We start from the raw sequence: 21,019 nt of genomic DNA on the forward strand, positions 1-21,019 counted from the left end.
GTCCTGAGATTATGAAGAATGGGGATTTTCCATTCAAATGGGCAAAATTCAATATTTAATGTTTGATTGTTCGGTTACAAAAATATGTGTCATGTTATGCCATGATTGGGGTCGCAGGTCCGCTGATGACATTCTGTCAAGGGGTGAAACAAAGTCTTACAGAATAAATAACTGGTCATTCTTACGTGCTTTTGATGTTTTCATGAATGCCCTCAAGAAAATTACAATAATACTACATTTATGTAGAGAAATGTACAAACATCACAACATTTTTTATGTTGAACTCTCTGGAGTTTCTGGGAGGTCTTTTCACAAACATATCCTGATGTTACTTCATGTACCAATCCTAAAAAATATCAAGATTCACATTAGATCTCCTGCAAAATAAGTACATTTTGTTAAGGAATACTAATCTATAAATTCTACTGGCCTGTTTTAAATGTGATCAATTAAAATATTTCGATGAGTATATTATTGTTCAGCATTTGGCGCCATCCTGTGGCTTAAACAGAAAACTGACATCAGCATGAAACATGATGAATATCCAAAATGAATCATTTCAATCACGCAGCCGCACACTGCAATAATGAAAACAATTCCGCTACACTCACATCAACAATTTTAAACGAAAGAGATAACAGGAGAGAAGCGAAAATAAAAAGTAACCAGCCAGTCCTGCGGGGGCGCTGTTACAAACAACGACGGACATTTTTTAGAAGGGTTGCCGTGTGTTGGAAACGGAAGTGCAACTGTTGTTTATCGGACAGTGAGCCTCCTCACCGTTGGAGCAACGATGGCTAGCGCGGGAGCAAAACAAGGACCTAAAATCGTCCCCAAAACATCTGCGGGGGGGACCGGGGCGGCAGGGGGTAGCGGCGGACCCCCGATAATGCCCCTTGCCTCCCCGCTTATGGGGAAGAAGAAGAAGCCGTTTCTGGGGATGCCCGCTCCGCTGGGCTACGTCCCGGGTCTCGGCAGAGGGTGAGCTAACTTCACGCCAGCTAGTTAGCCTAGCTCTCTCTCACGCATGTTAAGAGATAGTCGCCGGTTGAGTCAAGTTTTCTGCAAAGGCACCGTAACAACTCTGGTTAATTTGTATTAACATCCGAATAAACTATTTTTATTTAGCGTTTGTGAAGTGAACGAAGATATTAGCTCGGCATCAAGTGCTGTTCCATTGATTTGATCGTGTTGAACAAGATATATTAAAATATTTTTTTTAATTTATTTTTTTCAATATGAATTGTTTGGGACTCATGACATTGAGTTATCTAAAGGGACGTAAAAACCTGCTGACGTTTTGTTGCAAATAGAGAGAAAACGTGTTCTCGTCACGTCACTGCTGCATCTAATGTTAAACTACCGACTATCGGAGTTATCAAAACAGATAGCACGCTTTTATCCTGCGGTCATTCCTTAAGATACTCCTCTCAATGCAAGAATGCATCTTTCCGTTCATGTCATGTTTAAATGAATATTGTCTCCCCAGTGCCACTGGTTTTACCACGCGATCTGATATCGGTCCTGCTCGAGACGCCAATGATCCAGTGGATGACCGACATGCACCTCCAGGGAAGAGGACGGTTGGGGACCAAATGAAAAAGAATCAGGATGATGATGATGAAGATCTAAACGACACCAACTATGATGAGGTACCGTTGATTATGTTGTCTCCGGCTGTGTTTGATTTTAGATTTTTTTTTTTTTTGGTAGGGTTTTAATTCATCTAGTTAAAAATTCAAAGTTGAGCAGTCAATTACTCTTTCTAGATGATGAGCGGTCATTCAAATAATGTTATGTTACTTGTTTTTTTTCTTGTAGTTTAATGGTTATGCAGGTAGCTTGTTCTCCAGTGGGCCCTATGAGAAAGACGATGAAGAAGCCGACGCTATATACGCAGCACTGGACAAGAGGATGGATGAAAGACGCAAAGAAAGAAGGTTACAAAGAAAAACTAATCTACTTTCCCACTTCAGTGTTGGGATAATATTATTTTGCCCCGCTTGAACAACGCAAAGTGTTTTCAAGTTTCATATAATGTGGATTTTTAGCATGTGAGTGTGATTTTAATTGTTGTCTGTGTATTTTTAGGGAGCTGAGAGAAAAGGAAGAAATTGAGAAATACCGTATGGAGCGACCCAAAATCCAGCAGCAGTTTTCTGATTTAAAGGTATTAAACGGCAAACAATACACCAAATTGTTGCCTTTTTTTCAACCATTTTACCCTCATTAAAATTATCCATTTTTATCTTCCTACACTTTGAAAAATCAGTAATCCAAATGAAGATGTTGTACCTCTCATCCTAAAGGCTTCTTCATGAACTGAAGAAGTTCTTATTTTAAAGTTACTGCATTGGTGCTTGATGAATGGAGAAAAATATTTGGAAAGGGCCAAGTCAAGAAATTTAAAAGATCTAAAGAGTAAAATGAAATACAGGTGTTGTCTGACTGCATTACTTAATGGGTACAAAAAAAACTGAGTGAGCTGTGCAAACATGCTCCGGTAAAAGGCTTATATAGCAGTATAAAAGTGGTACAGCAGTCATTATTGTTTTGTATAGCATACTATGCTTGAGGTATTGGATTGCAGGGTAGTGCAACCCGTTATGTATCGTTATTGTTTCCACACCACCCAAAAGAGACTGTTTGTGAGTACGCTTTCAACAGTGCATGGTAGATTTCCTCAGTTTGCTGAGGAAACTCAGCTCTTTTCCTGCTTTCTTGATTATTTCAGGTGGTGTTCAGGTTTATGACAGGTCAACATTAATGTGGTCTCCCAAGAATTTAAAAGAGCTCATCTTTTCTTCTTTTTTTTTTTTTATGTTGACCGATTTGAGCTTCTTAGCGCATGATCATAATCATATGATATGATACATATTTCAACAAGACTGCTGGCATTCAGAATTTATTCCCTCTCTTTAGCCCCTAATCATTCATCTGTTCCATCTCTTTGCAGAGGAAGTTGGCAGAGGTGTCAGAGGAGGAGTGGCTGAGCATCCCTGAAGTGGGAGATGCAAGGAACAAGCGCCAGAGGAATCCTCGTTATGAGAAACTCACCCCTGTCCCAGACAGCTTCTTCTCCAAACACCTGCAGACTGGAGAGAACCACACCACTGTTGACCCTTTGCAAGGAGTCAGTATACATGCAAATACACATAACTTGTATTGCACACTTCCACATAAACGCGCACATCACTGATCAAGGTGTAGTGCCAGCCTGCCCCAGTAGGAGTCAGGAGATCTCACTGTAAAGAAGCAAATCACTTCAACTGTACTGTAAATGCAGTTTACCAATGCTGAGTGTTATTTTTCTTGCAACCATATATTGTCAGTGGAGAACAGACAACTGTTGCTACTGATATTTGATCACATGAAATCTGTTGCCCTTTAAAAAAAAATATCTAAAAAGGCAACCTGGTTTGTTAGTTTTCTGCATGCAAACAGGAGACATTACTAAATATTTGAATTGAAAACAAATGGAGATGTGGCCTGTTGATGAAAAAAGTTGTACATTTTTGACATGCATGTATTGTATTATTAAGATTTACATTATCATTTTACTTTCACTCCAATGTTTTTCAGCATAGGAAAGCCATTTCTCAGGCTTAAAAGGATTTCCCCATGCATCGTTTGCAGTGGTGTGAACAGTGTTATTTCATCTAGTCCTACGTTTCATAAACTGTTTAAACATGCCGTAACAAAATTCTTGCGGAAACTGTAATTCTCCTCTCTATTATGATCGTTTCCTGTCTCCACTAGCTGGGTGGCCTGAACACACCTTACCCAGGAAGCATGACCCCAGGCCTGATGACACCAGGGACAGGAGAGCTGGATATGAGGAAAATTGGTCAGGCCAGGAACACACTCATGGATATGAGGCTCAGTCAGGTAATTGATGCTTCATCCTTTCACTTTTATCTGGTTCCAGCATTCTGCTGTCGTTATCCGGATGTGCAGTATTGAATTATTTTCTCTTCATCTCTGCCCGTTATCTGTGATCAGGTGTCTGACTCAGTGAGTGGACAGACAGTCGTGGACCCCAAAGGTTACCTGACAGATCTCAACTCCATGATCCCCACTCATGGAGGAGATATCAGGTAGAAACACACTGGCAACACCAGATGTTCAGAGTATATCTCTGTAAAATAAGTTGTTTTGCATTTGTGTGTGTGTGTGTGTGTGTGTGTGTGTGTGTGTGTGTGTGTGTGTGTGTGTGTGTGTGTGTGTGTGTGTGTGTTGATGGCTTATTTGTGGCTCTGAATTTCCAGTGACATCAAGAAGGCTCGTCTGCTACTGAAATCAGTGAGGGAGACCAATCCCCATCACCCACCTGCCTGGATTGCCTCTGCCAGGCTGGAGGAGGTGACTGGAAAACTGCAGGTGGCCAGAAACCTGATCATGAAAGGCACAGAGATGTGTCCTAAGGTAAAGGAGGACAGACAGAATATTAAATCTGTTAAGGGACAGAGTTCATGGCTTGTAAAGTTTTTTTTGGTTGGTTTGATCAAATTAAAACTGCAATCTATTATGTAATATTTCCCTGGATACTATTTTATACCAGGCATTTCAGTTTGCATTGTCAGCCGTTTCCTTTATAATGAGATTAATGATGTGATGTGCTGCTTGGCTAACTTGCAAATGAGGAAACTTGTCCTTCCTGTTGGAATAAGCATTTCTCTCTGTAAACCAGAGTGAGGACGTGTGGCTGGAGGCTGCCCGGCTCCAACCTGGTGACACAGCCAAAGCCGTGGTAGCCCAGGCTGTTCGTCACCTGCCTCAGTCCGTCCGCATCTACATCAGAGCTGCAGAGCTGGAGACAGATGTCAGAGCTAAGAAACGCGTCCTCAGGAAGGGTAAGTTGTGCTTTTAGCTTGTTTTTCTGTCGTGTGTATTTGTTGTTCGGATTGTGTGGAAAAAAAAATATATATATATATATATATATATATTTTTTTTTTTTTTGGAAAAGCAGGGCTAAGTATTGTTCAAAGATTTTTGATAGCTGTACCAGTATGGTTTCTTCTCTTTGATACCAGTAGACAAGCAATGTTTTTATTTGACCCATTTTAAGAAAAAAGAAAATTACATAGCCCATCAATGTAAACTTTGCCAGGTATTAAAATGGAGTAACGAAATGCCAAGGTATATTTCCATAGTTGATAGAACTGAAGCCGTTCGGTCATTGCCAAAAGGAAGACACTCATTTCTATAGGGCCAAAATTCAAGACCAGTCTCAATCTGTTAATTGTCTCATAAAAGCACCCACACAGAACTACTCAGTCCCTGCAGTCTTCAGATTGCATAAAAGATTTCATTAAAGATTTATTCAGGGTTACATTTGGCAGCTGTGTGCCTGGCTTCTAGTCAAAGCCAGGCACCTCATTAAACCATGGTGTCAATGCCCGAACACCACACACACACACACACACACACACACACACACACACACACACACACACACACACACACACACACACACACACGCGCGCGCACACACACACACACGCCCACACACACACACACGCACGCGTGCACACACACACACACACACACGCACACACACACACACACACACACACACACACACACACACACACACACACACACACACACACACACACACACACACACACACACACACACACACACACACACACACACACACACACACACACACACACACACACAACGATGTTTCCCAGCAGCATACCCCACTGACAGAGATGGATGTGGAGTTTCCTGTGAGGAAGAGCTCTCTTTGTCTCTACATGTTCAGTTGCCTCTGCTCTTCTTTTCTTCATTACATAAATAACACTCTACCTTTCTACCTCCTGACACCATTAAACTTTACTTCTAATGTAAATAATAAATAAACAAAGTAAATAATATGTTGTTTAGTGTTTGTTTTTGTTGCTGGTGCATTCACTGAAATTCTATAGTATCTCTATTTATTTTTTTGTCACTGTACATCAGGGGTGTCAAACTCATTTTAGTTAAGGGGCCACATACTGCCCACTTTGATCTCAAGTGGGCCAGACCAGTAAAATCATAGCATAATAACGCATGTTCTCCCTGTGCTTGCATGGGTTCTCTCCGGGTTCTCCGGCTTCCTCCCATCATCCAAAAACATGCACCTCAGGTCAGGTTACCTGGCACCGCGCTAGTGGCAGCCTGTTGCAGCAGCTCCCCCCTGAGAGCCCCCCTGCTGTAGTGAAGAAATTTCCCCTCGGGGATTAATAAAGTAAAAAAAAAATAAAAAATAACGACAATATTTCTCTTTGTTTAAATCATTGGTGAAGGTTTTTGGATGATAAACCCTGTTTTAAGGTCTTTCTACAATAAACTAGAAACATAAAGACCAAAAACTCAGACATCAGCCCCCTGTTTATCTGCCCCGGCTCTCCTCTGCAGATTCCCTCGCTTTGTGACGCATTTGACGTCAAACACGTCACAAAGCGAGCAGCGAGCGCTGCTGCCTGTGGCACCGAGCGCTTCTTCCTCCGGAGCAGACGTCGCATTTAACGCTGTTTTTGAAGCAATTACTGGATCGATTAAAAAAAAAAAAAAAAAAAATGTTTGTACTCATAAACCTCCATATTCTCATAGAAATGCAATTTATGTCTTTCTGTAATTTTCACACTTAGCAAAGTCATTCGGCGGGCGAGCTGGACCCCCTGGCGGGCCGAATCCGGCCCGCGGGCCGTATGTTTGACACCCCTGCTGTACATAATGTGTTGTCTATGGATGTACGGTTGGGGCTGTGTTTTGACACGATTCAATATATTGTCTGTATCGTGCCTTTATAGTCCTTTACTGTATTTTGTAGCGACAAACTGACCTGGTTTAAGAAGATGCGTCAGTGACATAACTGAACTGTTGTTTAACTGTTACCCATGCAGCCCTGGAGAATGTATCCAAGTCAGTCCGATTGTGGAAGACCGCGGTTGAGCTGGAGGAACCAGAGGATGCCAGGATCATGCTGAGCAGAGCTGTGGAGTGCTGCCCCACCAGTGTGGAGGTACGCTCGGAGCATGCTGTCATTTCATATATTGTTGTTCGCCAACATGAAAACATGGCCTTCTGGACTGGATGTTAAACAATGCTATGTAACATGTAAAACATCTGCACCTATCTCACTATCAAAGCATTTTCTCCTCCTGTAGCTGTGGCTGGCGCTAGCCAGGTTAGAGACCTACGAGAACGCCCGTCGTGTCTTGAACAAAGCTCGAGAGAACATTCCCACCGATCGCCACATCTGGATCACTGCTGCCAAGCTGGAGGAGGCCAATGGCAACACTCAGATGGTGGACAAGATCATTGACAGAGCCATCACTTCTCTGCGTGCCAACGGTGTGGAGATCAACAGAGAACAGTGGATACAGGTGTGTTCCTGTAGCTTTGTGGCTTCTCAGCAAGCGTAAAGAAATTATTTTTTTCCAACTTGGAGAAGGGTCTTATAATAGGCAGATAAACACATGACGAGAACTAAATCTAAGATGCTGATGCCGTTATGCTGTAACTCAAACACTGGAGTAAAAGGGACCTTTGGTTTCATTTATGATCAGCTGATGGTTACAAAATGCTTACTTTTATTGACTTACTGAGTTACTAACTCTTGCACTCCCATATCAGCATGAACTTGTAATTTCAAATATAAAATGTAGTGACTATACCTTTAAACTTGGCTATTGTAAGAGTAGAGTCTGCGTCATGTGTTCGTCAGCATGCTTGGGTAAAGGGGCCTCCTCTTATTCTTCTGGATGCAACAGAATACAAGCCAGCACTGTGACTGACATTTTGTTAAGCCCAGTTCACAGTTGTTTTGCAATCGGAGGCATTCACTGAAATCCCTTTTGGTATCGTTTTTTTTTTTCCACCTTGACAACCTGGCTTTGTCTACCTCTGGCAGAGTATGGCTGGTTATTGTGGAAGGTTTCTTAAGGCCATTTGCCAGTACACCAACAAATTAAGTTAAAATGACAAGATTTGTCAGTTTTTAAAGAAAGATTACAGTAAATGTATTTGTGTTACACATAATATTAATGCAGGCGATTTAATGTTTTTTTTTTTTTTAACAAAATTGATTAAACATGTAAAAACGGCTTTTTCCTTTTTCAAGATTATCTTGTTTCTGTCACCTTTGATACTCCAGCTCAAGTTAGTCCTTTGCTCTTCCCACAAAAATCATCTGTGCCAAGACAGATCATCTTTAAACTGTGACTCACATGGATATCAATCAGTAACCCGGGTTTATTTTACAATATTTCTACTCTTGATGGTTGAAGACATTTTTCTCTGACATCAGATGTGCAAGTAATTCCATGTAAAATATGCGTGAAGAAATTACCGACCTACAATAGGCGTCAGCAGTTCACGCTTAAAGTTTGTACGTTCTTCCTCTCCACTCAAAGTCTCTTTTGTCCTAAATGCTTCTTATTGTCCTGCAGGATGCAGAGGAGTGTGACAAAGCAGGCAGCGTGGCGACCTGCCAGGCTGTGATCAGGGCCGTCATAGGGATTGGCATTGAGGAGGAGGACCGCAAGCACACCTGGATGGAGGACGCAGATAGTGTGAGTATTGATAGATCAGGCTTTTGACAACAAGATGGGTCATGTGCATGCTCATCTGCTGTTTGAGTTTAGCTTAACTTTGATGTGTTTGTTCTGCTTCAGTGTGTGGCCCACGGAGCGCTGGAGTGTGCCAGGGCCATCTACGCTCACGCTCTACAGGTGTTCCCCAGTAAAAAAAGTGTCTGGCTTAGAGCTGCATACTTTGAGAAGAACCATGGCACCAGGTGACCAGCTTTGGTTTCTATCCACGTCTTTATTTGTTCATCTTTAAATTTCGTCACTACAACTAATATACTTGTTTTATCATCTTAACCTCTAATATTTATTCAACTGCCACTGGGCTCCTCCCATCCGTAACTCATCCACGGCCCATTGTATCTCTCAGGGAGTCTTTGGAGGCTCTGCTCCAGAGGGCTGTGGCTCACTGTCCTAAAGCAGAGGTCCTGTGGCTAATGGGTGCCAAGTCCAAGTGGCTGGCTGAGGATGTTCCAGCAGCCAGAAGCATCCTCGCTCTGGCCTTCCAGGTGAGAATGCAACAATGCAAAGATTGACCTCTACACATAGTATATTAAATACTGGCGTAGTCTATGTGTATTTATGTCTAAATCAGTTTTCCCCTCTGCATCTCCCCACTTTTATCCGTATGCTCTCTATTCGTCCACCTTTTGCTTTCCTAGGCCAACCCTAACAGTGAAGAGATCTGGCTTGCTGCTGTCAAACTGGAGTCTGAGAATAACGAGTATGAAAGAGCCCGTCGACTGCTGGCAAAAGCCCGCAGCAGTGCACCGACAGCCAGGGTGAGTTTGTGTGAGACAGTAAAAATGCCATGGAAAGATTTCCCCATTTCAAATTCTCATGAGGATTACTCTGCTTTTGAAAACTGGCTTCCCCATTCAGGTTTTAATGCAGCAATGTTTTGTCTTTTTGTCAATCAAAACATTCATCAAGGTGTCAGATGAGATTTGATGGATTATAAAACAGGCTGAAAAGATAAATTAATATGAAAAAGAGTACTTTTCTTACAAGCGCACACTTTCACAACTTTGTTCACTGTATTTTTACAGGGGAAGGTTACCTGTCAATTGAAACAGTCCTGTCCTCCTTTCACTCTTTATCTGCCCCTCTGTGACCGTGTGTATCAGCACATTGTGTTTTTCATTGAGCCATTGTTAATATTAATAGAGCTCTGATTCATGTTTAAGGAGTGACTTGACGATCAGGTTTGATTGTTCTCTGCTTTAAAGCCAGTGTTTATTGGTAAGTTGATAGTGCATGTCCTTGAGGTAGCTTCTACAGACTTTCTGGCTTTCCCAGATTCAGGCTTTCAAGGTTTCTACAACTCAAAACACTCGGCAGCACCACTCGGGTTGATAGATGCTGTCAACTGTTCTCTTTAACTATCTCTGTCAGGTGAGCTGACTACATTTGGTTATCTGTATTGTGTGCCGACAGGTGTGACTAAGAGAGCCTGCTTTAAGGTGGCCTCTTCTGATTGTCCTGTCAGATAAGACAACTTTGTGGTGTTCATGAAGCAGCTAAGCAATTAGGCTGTGCTCTGGCAGGCTGATATCTAATATGTCTGAAAATGGAGTCATGGGTCCTGTTCATACATATTTATGGTGTAAAGAAACAGCTTGTGTGTGTTTGTAATCTCTACAGGTATTTATGAAATCAGTGAAGCTGGAGTGGGTGTTGGGAAACATTGAAGCTGCCCAGGAGTTGTGCACCGAGGCCCTGAAACACTACGAGGACTTCCCAAAGCTCTGGATGATGCGTGGCCAGATTGAGGAGCAGTGTGAAAATATGGACAAAGCCAGAGAGGCCTATAACCAAGGGGTGAGGCGGGAACAGGGGTTTGTTTAGTTAGATATTGTATTACCTACTAGCGCTCGGAATCTAAGGAATGCTAATTATTTGATATTTTTGGTCATATGTGTGAAAATATGTGAATTTTTTTGTTGCTGTAGTTGAAAAAGTGTCCCCACTCGGTGGCCCTGTGGTTGCTGCTGTCTCGTCTTGAAGAAAGAGTCGGACAGCTGACCAGAGCCAGAGCAATCCTGGAGAAGGCTCGACTCAAGAACCCGCAGAGCCCTGAGCTGTGGTGAGACAATACACAAGTGTGGTGCTCCACTTGAATGCAAAAGCAAGATTCTGCCTTAGAAAAGTTTCATCTTGAAAGGTGTCACCCGCTCAGCATATACATTTCTTTTTTATTTCCATAGTACTGGACCATAAACATATTTATGTTTGAATATCATTAGAATTATCAGTAATTTACTTGCCAACACTAGTCACGTGCTAAATGTGCTCTTACTATGGCACAAAAACCCAAGCTGGGATCAGTAGCATAAATTTTCCCAACTATCCCTCAAAATTATGAAATATAGCTGTCTTTATATCTTTGCCTTTAAAATGATGTGTATGTGATCATATTAAACAGGCTGGAGTCGGTCAGACTGGAGTTCCGGGCCGGACTGAAAAATATCTCCAACACATTGATGGCCAAAGCCCTGCAGGAGTGCCCAAATTCAGGTGAGTTCGGCAGACCTTGTCAGAAACCAATGACAACGGAATTTAAAAGGAACCACGAATTTCTCGAGCTAGTTATGCCATATACAGGATATATCTTCATATGTAATTTCAAAATGTCAAATTCTCCATTTCACCCTACTTTTCATTTTCTTTCCTCCAAAGGGATCCTGTGGGCTGAAGCAGTGTTTTTGGAAGCCAGGCCCCAGAGAAAGACTAAGAGTGTGGACGCTTTGAAGAAGTGTGAACATGATCCACATGTCTTGCTCGCTGTAGCCAAGTATGACGGCGTCTTTTTACTGTTTTTAACTCCCCCCTCTGCGTAATAATCTCTGCTCTAAATGACAACCTACATTATAAAAACATATTCTTTACAGTTCTGGTTTGTTCTGTGTATTCAACAAACTTTGTGTTGTTTTCAAATACAATCTTTCGCACATCTCAGGTTGTTCTGGAGTGAGCGTAAGATCACCAAAGCCAGAGAGTGGTTCCTCAGGACAGTAAAGATTGAGCCAGACCTGGGAGACGCTTGGGCTCTCTTCTACAAGTTTGAGCTGCAGCACGGCACAGAGGTAAGGATCTTGTGTCTGGACTTCACGTTATTACATTTACATAGCAGCTAAATACTTTATCAAACTGACTGAAGTTTATACAATGCAGAAGTGCATTTTGCAGTCAGATGGAAATTCATTGAATGTGATATATGTATGTGCAGTGACTGTGCTGAACAGGCGATGCTTTCATAAGGTAAAAGGTACCACTGAAAACATTTGGAATCATTTAAAAGAGCTTTAGTGGACCAAAGATAAAACTACTGAAGAGTTAGATATATCAGCAAAAGTTAGCATTATAATGGGTTCAGACATTCTGTGTGTGAGTGAAAATGTACTGATAGACATGTTAAATGATGCATGATAAGCATACGTGTTTTCACTCTTAATCTGTTTTGAAAAACATATAATTGCTTTTTCTCATTCACAAAATTGGTAGTCACTCTTATAAACAGTGTGCGAGGCGAGTGCATGTGTTTTGTGCTGTGGGTGTCTCACCTCACTGCCCTGCATTCCTCAGGAACAGCAAGAAGAGGTGCGAAAGCGCTGTGAGAATGCAGAACCTCGCCATGGAGAGCTGTGGTGTGCCGAGTCTAAACACGTCCTCAACTGGCAGAAGAAGACAGGAGAGATCCTAGCGCAGGTAGCCAGCAAGATCAAGAATACATTCTGAGGCTGAGGAGATTTGGACTGGAAACACCTGGAAGACTCTGGCAGTCACCGGTTTAGCAGAGAGCAGCTAAGGACATGCTTGTTCTCTTAACAGGACTTGCCCACCTTTGGCAGATATAACGTATTCATATACAGACACACCCTCTTCACCTTTTTCATGTTTTATTATTTTACAAATTTAAAATGTTCACTGTACCTCTCAACAGAAAATGATGATTTAACGTCAAAGTGAAAACAGATCTGTGCACATTTTAAATCAAGTGTGAATACAAAATTCAAAATGACTGATTACCCACTTCAGGTGAACATGCAGTAACAATACATTAAGCTGCAGTTAAAATGTCGGGTTCTTGTGGATGGCTTATGGTCCATCACGTAGTTACGTGTAGATTTTGCTTTATTTGTAATGGCTTCGTGTGCCCGCTAGGATTTCATTGTTCAACTGTTGAACCCTCAAAAAGCCCTGCAGGTTCTGCCTCACAGTATGATGTCGGAGATGGTGTGGTTCTGGTAATGTGGTTTGTTTAGTTTACCTTAAAAGTCTACTTTTAATACAGTAATCTCCCATTGTTGCAGTCTGCAGTCTCCAATGTGAGCATTGTTTCTTTTCACACACTCATAAAACTGAACCTGGCGACTCAAGGCAACAGACTCGTTCTATGACTCTTTCGAGAAAATTGCTCCTATTCTAGTGAAGTGCTGGCTTAACTTATTCATTTATAAATCAGCTTTTGGGACATTTATAAAGGCCATTGATTTTCAGATTTGACAATTAAATGATTAAATCAGAGTATGTAGCTCTTACCTCTTTACATTAGATGTATGCGTTATGTACCATCTTAACCATGAAACCCTGTAGTTACGCCGTGTATTCCTGAACAGACACAGACCTTTTGAGGAGCCCTGATGCTTTTTTTTTTTTTTTTTTTTTTTTTTTTAGCAACTTCAGAATTTTTATGTAGAGTATAACAGATTTGTTTAGAAGTTTACTTTGTTTGCTGAGATTAGCTAACCGCCTGATGGCGTCTCCAGAGTCAGTGGTATTTAATAAAAACTTACTGGCTGTGCTTTATTTGTTCATGTCGGTGTTCTGCTTGTTTTGTTTGTGGCATGACCAGAATTACAAACAGGGCAGGTGGTACATGAGGGAGCAGATGTGACACTGAAATGGTCATGTAGATGCTGCTGTAACATGGTTGTAAATGAGTTGTAGAGTTAGAAATATGAAAATATTAAAAAGGGCAACATTATGCAGCTGTCATGGTTTCGGTTGTGTTTTGATGAGCTATTTATATTTAATTTACTTGCTGCACACGCAATGAATTCAGATCATTGTTAGCGACCTGTGGCTGTTTAGAATGCTGAATTTGTAACAGTGAAAGCCACACAAAGCAGCACTGTATCGCTCAAGGGATCTCTAGCCAGATAAAAAGTTAATTCTGATGAGAACTGTATACATTATTTAGGAATGTCAAAGTAAACCGGGTTAAAAGTTACAGGCAATCAAATCTAAATTTATGTTGTTTTCACTTTGAGAGTAATGTCTGTTTTTCTGCTGATTAGTGTCAAAATTCTAATTTCAGTAACTGTTTGTTAAACTTATAAAAGATGTAAAAGAGGAATGAAAGTAAACACTTTCAATGAGGATTTTTTTTTTTAAATTTTTTTTAATGTTTTAATGTCTTGACCACATTGATATGTAAGAAGTCCAGATTTAGATGTGACTGTATATAAACTCGATGTCAGGTACCCCATGGTTTCTGATGGTTGTAGTGTTAATTCTGCCTTTTCTACTTATCTTGCTTGAAACGTGTTAAAAAATACTTTACAGGCATCCAATAAACAAATAGAAAGTTTTTGGCACAATTTCCTGTTTCTCCCAAACGAATCGTGCCATAAAATGTTTGTTGTGATTTCAGTCTGAGTGCTCTGCTCGTGGGTTTTTTTTTCCTGCATTCCTCCTCCCATGCAGTTCCCATACAAAGTCAGCATTATTTTTCTCTCTGGGATTTCACTGGAGCATTGTACGTTTTGGTTCGGCTGAAACAAGTTCATTTGCATTTATCATCATAATCATAAACCACGTATTTATAACAAATCGGGTGTTCCACTGAAATCTGTGACCCCTCAGATTCTATGACCTGCTGTATTCAGGTTTAGGCACGATGACTTGTACCACCCACTGTGGATGAGAGCCCCAAAGGTTTTTGAGATAAATGCCCAAAACTCTTCCACGGTTATCACGTCTTGCCAACGAAACCGAAAGGATGAAGACAAGTGATTGATTGATTGCAGAAATTTTCCTCTACTTGATCGGACTGGAGTTTAGTGAAATCCTAAACCCGGCGTCAGCAATCCATGACGGGGAAGGAAATAGGAGCAGCAGTGAGTTTAATGACGTTGGAAACCACGCAGCACCACATCGGAAGTCTACCTGCCACCCTGTAACCACTCCACTAAAAGAAGCACCAACAATACAGAGGAAAAACCCGGATTGGATAGAATGAGCGCAGCTGGATCAGGAGTAATTCCTTGGATCTCCCTGTCACTGATAGAGATGAGTTTGCTCGTCTGAGGATCCCGCAGAAAAACATGATAAATGGTAAGTGCGGTTATCGCATCCGGTGCGTATTTACGCAACACATGAGCAGAGATAGAAAATGATTGAAAATTGCATCGCTAATGATGAAGTGTGTGCATTGCTGAATAAAACTATTGTAACTTTGGTCATGTGGCGCTAACGACTGGAAACCAACAGATGCTTTAACATACTTTGCGTCCCTGCAGCCAATTGAGTTTGAGTCATACTACAAGCTTTTTTCCCCCTCCTCAGTATTGATGTAGAGTGGAACATTTCTTTCCATGTTATGTCATAACACCTTTTTTTTCGTAGTGTCTGGTCGGAGCGCTACTCCATAGTGTCCTGGCGTTTCTTTTGTTGGCCAACTCTTGCGGTAAACGTGGCTGTAACTATAAAGAAATACTGGGCTCCTACAGCGAGGTCATCTTCGTCGAGCTGCAGAGTCTGGTATGATAACATATTTGCAGACTATGTGATTCACAAGTGACTTTGACAGAGATTTTGTTTATTTTATTTTTTATTCTACTGTGTTTATTTATCATTTTGTTATCCAGTGATAGGCTGCCCTCCAGTGTTTGTTGCGCAAGAGAAACTCTGATAACAAGCATAATTGATTTCTTAAACAACTCCATATTTGGCTGTTCTCTTGCAGAATTTGACTTCTTCACTTAATACATTCAAGGAGAGAGACCGATGTCCTTCAGAAAAGGTAAATGGCACTGCATTATGTGCTCTTTCAGCACCATGGACAGGGTAATACAAACTCATCTGATGTGCCTGGTCTGGATCTGCCACATTTTGGCTGTGTAGCCGCCTCACGTTTTAGATTTGGCACATACAGATGAAGATTGCCGCCGAGTGAGTTATAAAGTGTGACTTAAAATGGTTCTATTGACAGATGAGCAAGAGGACTATTTTAAATGCTTTTTCATTTTCTTCCTTTTTTGGCCTATTGTCTTACGGCAGGCACGTCGCATCCTGGTTTCCATCTATGGTATGACACAACAGATGCGGTGTCAGAGGGGGGGCAAGCAGCAGTCCGACCTAGAAAAGCCAGTTGAGAGCATGGAGCTGCTCATCACCCGCAAATGCAGCCCTGATTATCTGGTAGGAAAAGGGGCTTTAACAATCTAAGTTGCAGCTCTTTAAAACACGCTTCCCCAATACCAGCCCACGCAGAGAAATGACAAACAAATAGTTCTCCTTTTCTTGTTGCGTGGTTTCAGGGGAAGAGAGCCTCTTGTTCAGCGGTCCAGAAAATACGAGGAAAGAAGAGGAAGAGGATCAGGTTAATGAAAGTTATGAAGGCGCTGATCATTTGTTGGCAGAAACTTCAGATTGTCTATATGCTCTCAAAGTAGGAAATGTTATGTCTCTCTGGTTCCTGTAAACCTGTGCTATACTTTCTCATGAAGATTATCAGGTGAATTTTCCAGAATGTTCACTGCAACAAATACAGGATTTTACATGACCCCCTGTGTTTAGATATGGTAGCTGTTTTTCATGCAACAAATGTTTACTGTTGTCAAGTTCTCAGTGTTTTGTGTTTTGTAACTATGCCAGCTTTTCCATGACATTTGTATTAGGGAACAGTTAAACCACACATAAGCTAAACAAAATATCCACAATGCATTTCTATACTTTTCCGAATGTGCACATTGTCAAGGTCTCTCCTTTTGTAACAACCATTATGTTTTATTTTTGTAAGCAATATGTCATTAAATCCATGATATAGTCCTCTGTCTGATTTATATTAATTGGAAATATTTGGTTATTGTTATCATTATTATTACTACTATTATTGGTGAAATAGGTCTATCAACTATAGTAGACATTTGTAACTGGATGACATGTCTTTTAAAACATATTTAATCGCGGAACAACAATCCGTTTACATTACACACAAAAAAAAGCAATGTCAAAAATGTAATAAATGATATTGAATAATTTGTGTTGTAACACCACTAAATTTGTATACGTAGGTTAATCACATCTTTTGAAGCGCGAGCACAATCTCTGCACTTGAAAGCAAGTAGCAACAGCTTTGTGCCCCAACGTCAACTCCCTCAGCAAAGCGGAAAAAGGAACGCGGAACATTTAAAATACGGTTTCTACCCGGAGTGCAAAACGTGTTACACAGCTTCCCTCAAACGCATTTTCAACGACTCGGAACAACATCGTTACGATAGATATCCACTACGACGAGGCTCTTTACACTAATGTACGTTGAAAACAAGGTTATTCAATCTTTTATTTCTGCGAACTTGAATCTTTTTGGACTGTTTATGAGAACCAGATAAAACTGCATTCATCCAAAACGCTCGCATTAAAAAGCGGTATCACTCTTTGGTAACTGTTACAGACTTTCAGCATGTCCCTCCGGACATGAAAACGTCACTTAATAGGTGAGTTAACTTCTTTTGATTTAGTTAGTGAGTTGGTGTAAGTCAAGTAGCCTTTGAAGTGAAAGACATGGCCAGCAGCAGCAGCAGCAGCAGCAACAGTGTACACATGGATCCAGATGTTGCTCGGAGGCTGTTTGAGGAAGGAGCCACCCTGGTGCTATTAGGTGTGCCTCAGGGCGCAGAGCTTGGGATAGACTGTAAGAGTTGGCAGGTGGGTCCTCGTTTCCGCGGTGTGAAGATGATCCCCCCGGGCCTGCACTTCCTCCACTACTGCTCTGTCAACCCGCCAAGCTGTGGAGGAGAAGTTGGCCCGAAGACAGGCGTCTTCCTCACTCTCAAACCCAAAGACATCATACTGGCAAACTGGGATCCCAAAGAAGAAGATCTGGACTTCTCCGCTTCCAAGAATGAAGAGGAGGTGAGCCGGATCCGGGCCACCTTGCGAGAGCTGGATCCGTTCCTGGGTCCCTATCCCTACGAGGTGATGAGGAAGTGGGTGTCCCTCACCGACCGTATTAGTGAGGAGATGGCCAGTAACTTGCAGCCTCTCTCGGGTCGAATATGCGCCTACAGTGACGTCATCCCTGAGGTTCAGCTCAGACACACCAAAGACAGGGCAGACCAGCCGAGGAATGACACAGCCTGTCAGAGCATGAGAGAGGGACTCGACAGGCTCCCGAGGATGAAACCGAGGGAGGGGACGGAGTTGCGCTTTTCTGTTATCCCGGAGAAGACGTACCCTCCAGGGGCCACACCGGCCGAGATCACCCAGTGCAGCCTGGACCTGAGCTATGCCCTGGAGACCGTTCTGGAGAAGAACCACGAGCAGCAGCCTCTCAACCTGCTAGGTAGGTGTTAAATAGATGTTGCCAATGTTGCACTAAACTTGTAAATATTAAAAAAAATAACCGAGATTCAATCTATTTCAGGTGAGCTGCAGTTTGCTTTTGTGTGTTTCCTGGTTGGAGACGTGTACGAAGGCTTTGAGCACTGGAAGCAGCTCCTGGCTCTGCTGTGTCGCTCGGAGGACACCATGCGGAAGCGTAAGGAACTCTACCTGGGGCTCATCGCTGTGCTCTACCACCAGCTCGGAGAAATACCTCCCGACTTCTTTGTGGACATTGTGTCACAGAGCAACTTCCTCACCTCCACACTGCAGGTAGATGCACAAAACTAGACTAAACAAGTGCTTGGAAAAACTTTCAAAAGAATGGTGTATGTCAGGCGAAGCTGCAGCATGGTACACGCATTAGATAACTTTCTCGTGGAAGCGAAAGCAGAGTCAAGGATGGTGTTGAATCTGAACAGGTGGGAAAAAAACAAGCAAAAATATGAGTAATTAGTAGTAAGTAAAATCTCATGGAGGGAAGTCATCTTATCTCTACCACAGTTTCAGAGTTTTTTTTTATAACCTGCTTGAAATTACCAGGAGGTGACACATGATGTGAAAACTACAACACGCATATCTTTAAAAACTTGTGTTTAGTTAGAGAAATTTCACTGGTGTCTTCCCTTTTTCAGAAGGCCCACTCACATAGTTCCCACACATTCACAACCGGAAACTGCTGTACAACCCCTCTCTAACCTTTAAGCTGCCATTGTCCCATTGATATTTTGATATATGCTTATGTCATAGCTGTAGCCTACTCCACTGCTGCTGTTATGGTTGTAAAACAGAATAAATTCAGTGTTTAAATTTCCACACGATGACTTTTCACTGTCAGAAGGTAATCCATTTGGTCAAAAAATATTTAGAAAGTCAACAGGAGCTGCACAAAATAATACTTTTTTCCCAATTCAAGTTGGCATAGAACTAAACTGGTAGTTAGCCGGGTCAGCAAGCGAAAGTTTCTGGAGCACATGCTCTGCCCATAGAGAATGCCCAGTTTGCGTTCATCCAACTAATACGGGACTGTTTCCCCAGATTTTAAAACTCTGAATACAGTTAAGTACAGATAGATTTATCTTGTGGTGATTGGCTGCATCAGCATTGTGTGAGCTCATTTGTCTTGAAAGTTACATGACTTTTGTTTGTATGTAAAAGTCCTGCTTTACAACTTTAAGCGGCAACAAAAAGAAACATCGACAACTATAAAAAAAAAAAAATGGGTCCCATAAAACTCCCATATTTTGTTTATTCTCCTTTAAAAGTCAGAATAAAAATCAGAGAACATGGATTCACGATCCTGGATGTTGTGTCCATGCCTGGATCCTAACAGCAAATTTCCAGCAGTGTCAAAATATCTCCGAAATGATTGCTGCTGTCATATTTACATGTACAAATCGCAACATTGTTTGATTTACTTTTGGCAGGACTTTTTCCAGTTTGCCAGCGGGCCTGGTGTGGACGGCACCCTGCGGAAGAGAGCAGAGAAGTTCAAAGCCCACCTGACCAAGAAGTTCTGCTGGGACTTTGATGCAGACTTGGAAGACTGCGCTCCCGTGGTGGTGGAGCTGCCTGAAGGTGTTACAGTGGACTGAAACTGCTCTGCTGTGGACTCCGTGTACAACCCTAAGCAGGGACACTGAAGGAGGGCTGGGATGTATTTAACGTCGGATCGGTTCTTTAGGCTCGGGGAAGCTGGAGCCACCGCAGAGATGCAGTCCTGCAAATGACCTCATGCTCTTAGTGTCACCAACTCCAGCTGTTCACGGGCAGAGTGTTGAGGTTGTTACAGGAGGGCTGTATATCCTATTGTACATACAATTTGTATGTGTGGTGCCCTCTGGTGATGATGTTCTCAATTTCAGCAAGTGTCACATTAAAAATCAGTCCCCCTTTTTTTTTTTTTTACTTTTTTTTTTTCACCTCAACTTGATTGGACAGTTGTTGTGGTAGGAATTATGAACACTGTCAAACACAAACCTGCTATCGACTACCACATAATTACATAATATTGAATTGTAAACTTCACCTAATCTTATAAAAAGTCTACATAAGCTTTACAGGGGCTTGTGAGGGGAAAATAAAAGTATAGTATTATGCAACTGTAGGTTTTATTACTCAGAAAGTCATGATGAATATTATTTCATGTTGTCAAAATAATACTTTGTAATAGTGAACTGGTGAAACACACCCAAACCTCTTTTTAATAAAAACAAACACTTTTGAAACAAACTAGCTGTACATGTTTCTGTCAATAATGTCACTGGTCATTTTTGTCCTATGTAAAAAAAAGAAAAATAAATAAATAAATATATATACACACACACACACACATTTTTGCATACTGAATCCAAATGTTTTTTTCAGAATTTCCCAATCACCTGATGTTTTTTTTTTTTTTTTTTTTGTTTCAGTACACTCACATGGACATGGAAAAGCAGCCTAAGGAACGTGGTAACCCTCCATGCTCGCTGAGTCTTCTGAACACTAAAGAGCGATGTTCCTGAAGACAAAGACAGAAAAAAATCATACACTTTTACACTTTAGAGGTAAGTTTGTTCATATTTTAAGAGTTACAACAGCCGTATTTATGAATAAGAAATAAATAACTGTTTTATCCATGCTGGATAAAAACAGACATGAATTCAGCATCAACCAAGTGCCATAAGTTAATTTATAAGGCGTACGCAATATCTGTCAGCAGAATTTATCTCTTGCTCCTCCACTAGATGGTGTTCATCAGCTTTTTTTTTTTGTTTTTTTAAAGGCGTACAACCTCAATTATGTTCCCTAAAGTCTTCTTTGGGGCTCTTCAGCTGTCCATTCAC

The 21,019-nt window shown here is 41.5% G+C and overlaps 2 protein-coding genes across 2 annotated transcripts; both read left to right on the plus strand.

Moving 5' to 3' along the window:
• Positions 1-744: 744 nt before the first annotated feature.
• prpf6 (PRP6 pre-mRNA processing factor 6 homolog (S. cerevisiae)) lies at positions 745-13,569 on the plus strand. Its single transcript, XM_069724725.1, has 21 exons — positions 745-981; positions 1,490-1,652; positions 1,822-1,940; positions 2,092-2,170; positions 2,957-3,133; positions 3,760-3,888; positions 4,003-4,097; positions 4,269-4,425; positions 4,691-4,853; positions 6,897-7,015; positions 7,161-7,379; positions 8,445-8,567; positions 8,670-8,791; positions 8,953-9,091; positions 9,245-9,364; positions 10,227-10,403; positions 10,535-10,668; positions 11,008-11,099; positions 11,262-11,376; positions 11,542-11,668; positions 12,168-13,569. The coding sequence occupies exons 1-21, from the start codon at positions 794-796 to the stop codon at positions 12,318-12,320; spliced, it is 2,910 nt and encodes a 969-aa protein (XP_069580826.1). The 5' UTR covers positions 745-793; the 3' UTR covers positions 12,321-13,569.
• Positions 13,570-17,046: 3,477 nt separating this feature from the next.
• Positions 17,047-20,410, plus strand: aar2 (AAR2 splicing factor). The gene is made up of 3 exons (XM_069724740.1): positions 17,047-18,153; positions 18,235-18,464; positions 19,619-20,410. The coding sequence occupies exons 1-3, from the start codon at positions 17,373-17,375 to the stop codon at positions 19,784-19,786; spliced, it is 1,179 nt and encodes a 392-aa protein (XP_069580841.1). The 5' UTR covers positions 17,047-17,372; the 3' UTR covers positions 19,787-20,410.
• The last annotated feature ends 609 nt before the right edge of the window (positions 20,411-21,019 follow it).

The sequence above is a fragment of the Brachyistius frenatus genome, unplaced genomic scaffold (assembly GCF_029030835.1).
Source record: "Brachyistius frenatus isolate BFR_SWC_R1_liver_20210118 unplaced genomic scaffold, ASM2903083v1 Contig_6, whole genome shotgun sequence".
Classification (NCBI taxonomy): Eukaryota; Metazoa; Chordata; class Actinopteri; family Embiotocidae; genus Brachyistius; species Brachyistius frenatus.

Bases quoted from the DNA above. Each gene is read 5' to 3' on its own strand.
- prpf6 (XM_069724725.1), top strand. From the start codon at position 794: ATGGCTAGCGCGGGAGCAAAACAAGGACCTAAAATCGTCCCCAAAACA. The intron at 1,941-2,091 runs GTTACAAAGAAA...GTGTATTTTTAG, and splicing joins GAAAGACGCAAAGAAAGAAG to GGAGCTGAGAGAAAAGGAAG. The intron at 7,380-8,444 runs GTGTGTTCCTGT...ATTGTCCTGCAG, and splicing joins ACAGAGAACAGTGGATACAG to GATGCAGAGGAGTGTGACAA.
- aar2 (XM_069724740.1), top strand. From the start codon at position 17,373: ATGGCCAGCAGCAGCAGCAGCAGCAGCAACAGTGTACACATGGATCCA. The intron at 18,154-18,234 runs GTAGGTGTTAAA...AATCTATTTCAG, and splicing joins GCAGCCTCTCAACCTGCTAG to GTGAGCTGCAGTTTGCTTTT. The intron at 18,465-19,618 runs GTAGATGCACAA...TACTTTTGGCAG, and splicing joins TCCTCACCTCCACACTGCAG to GACTTTTTCCAGTTTGCCAG.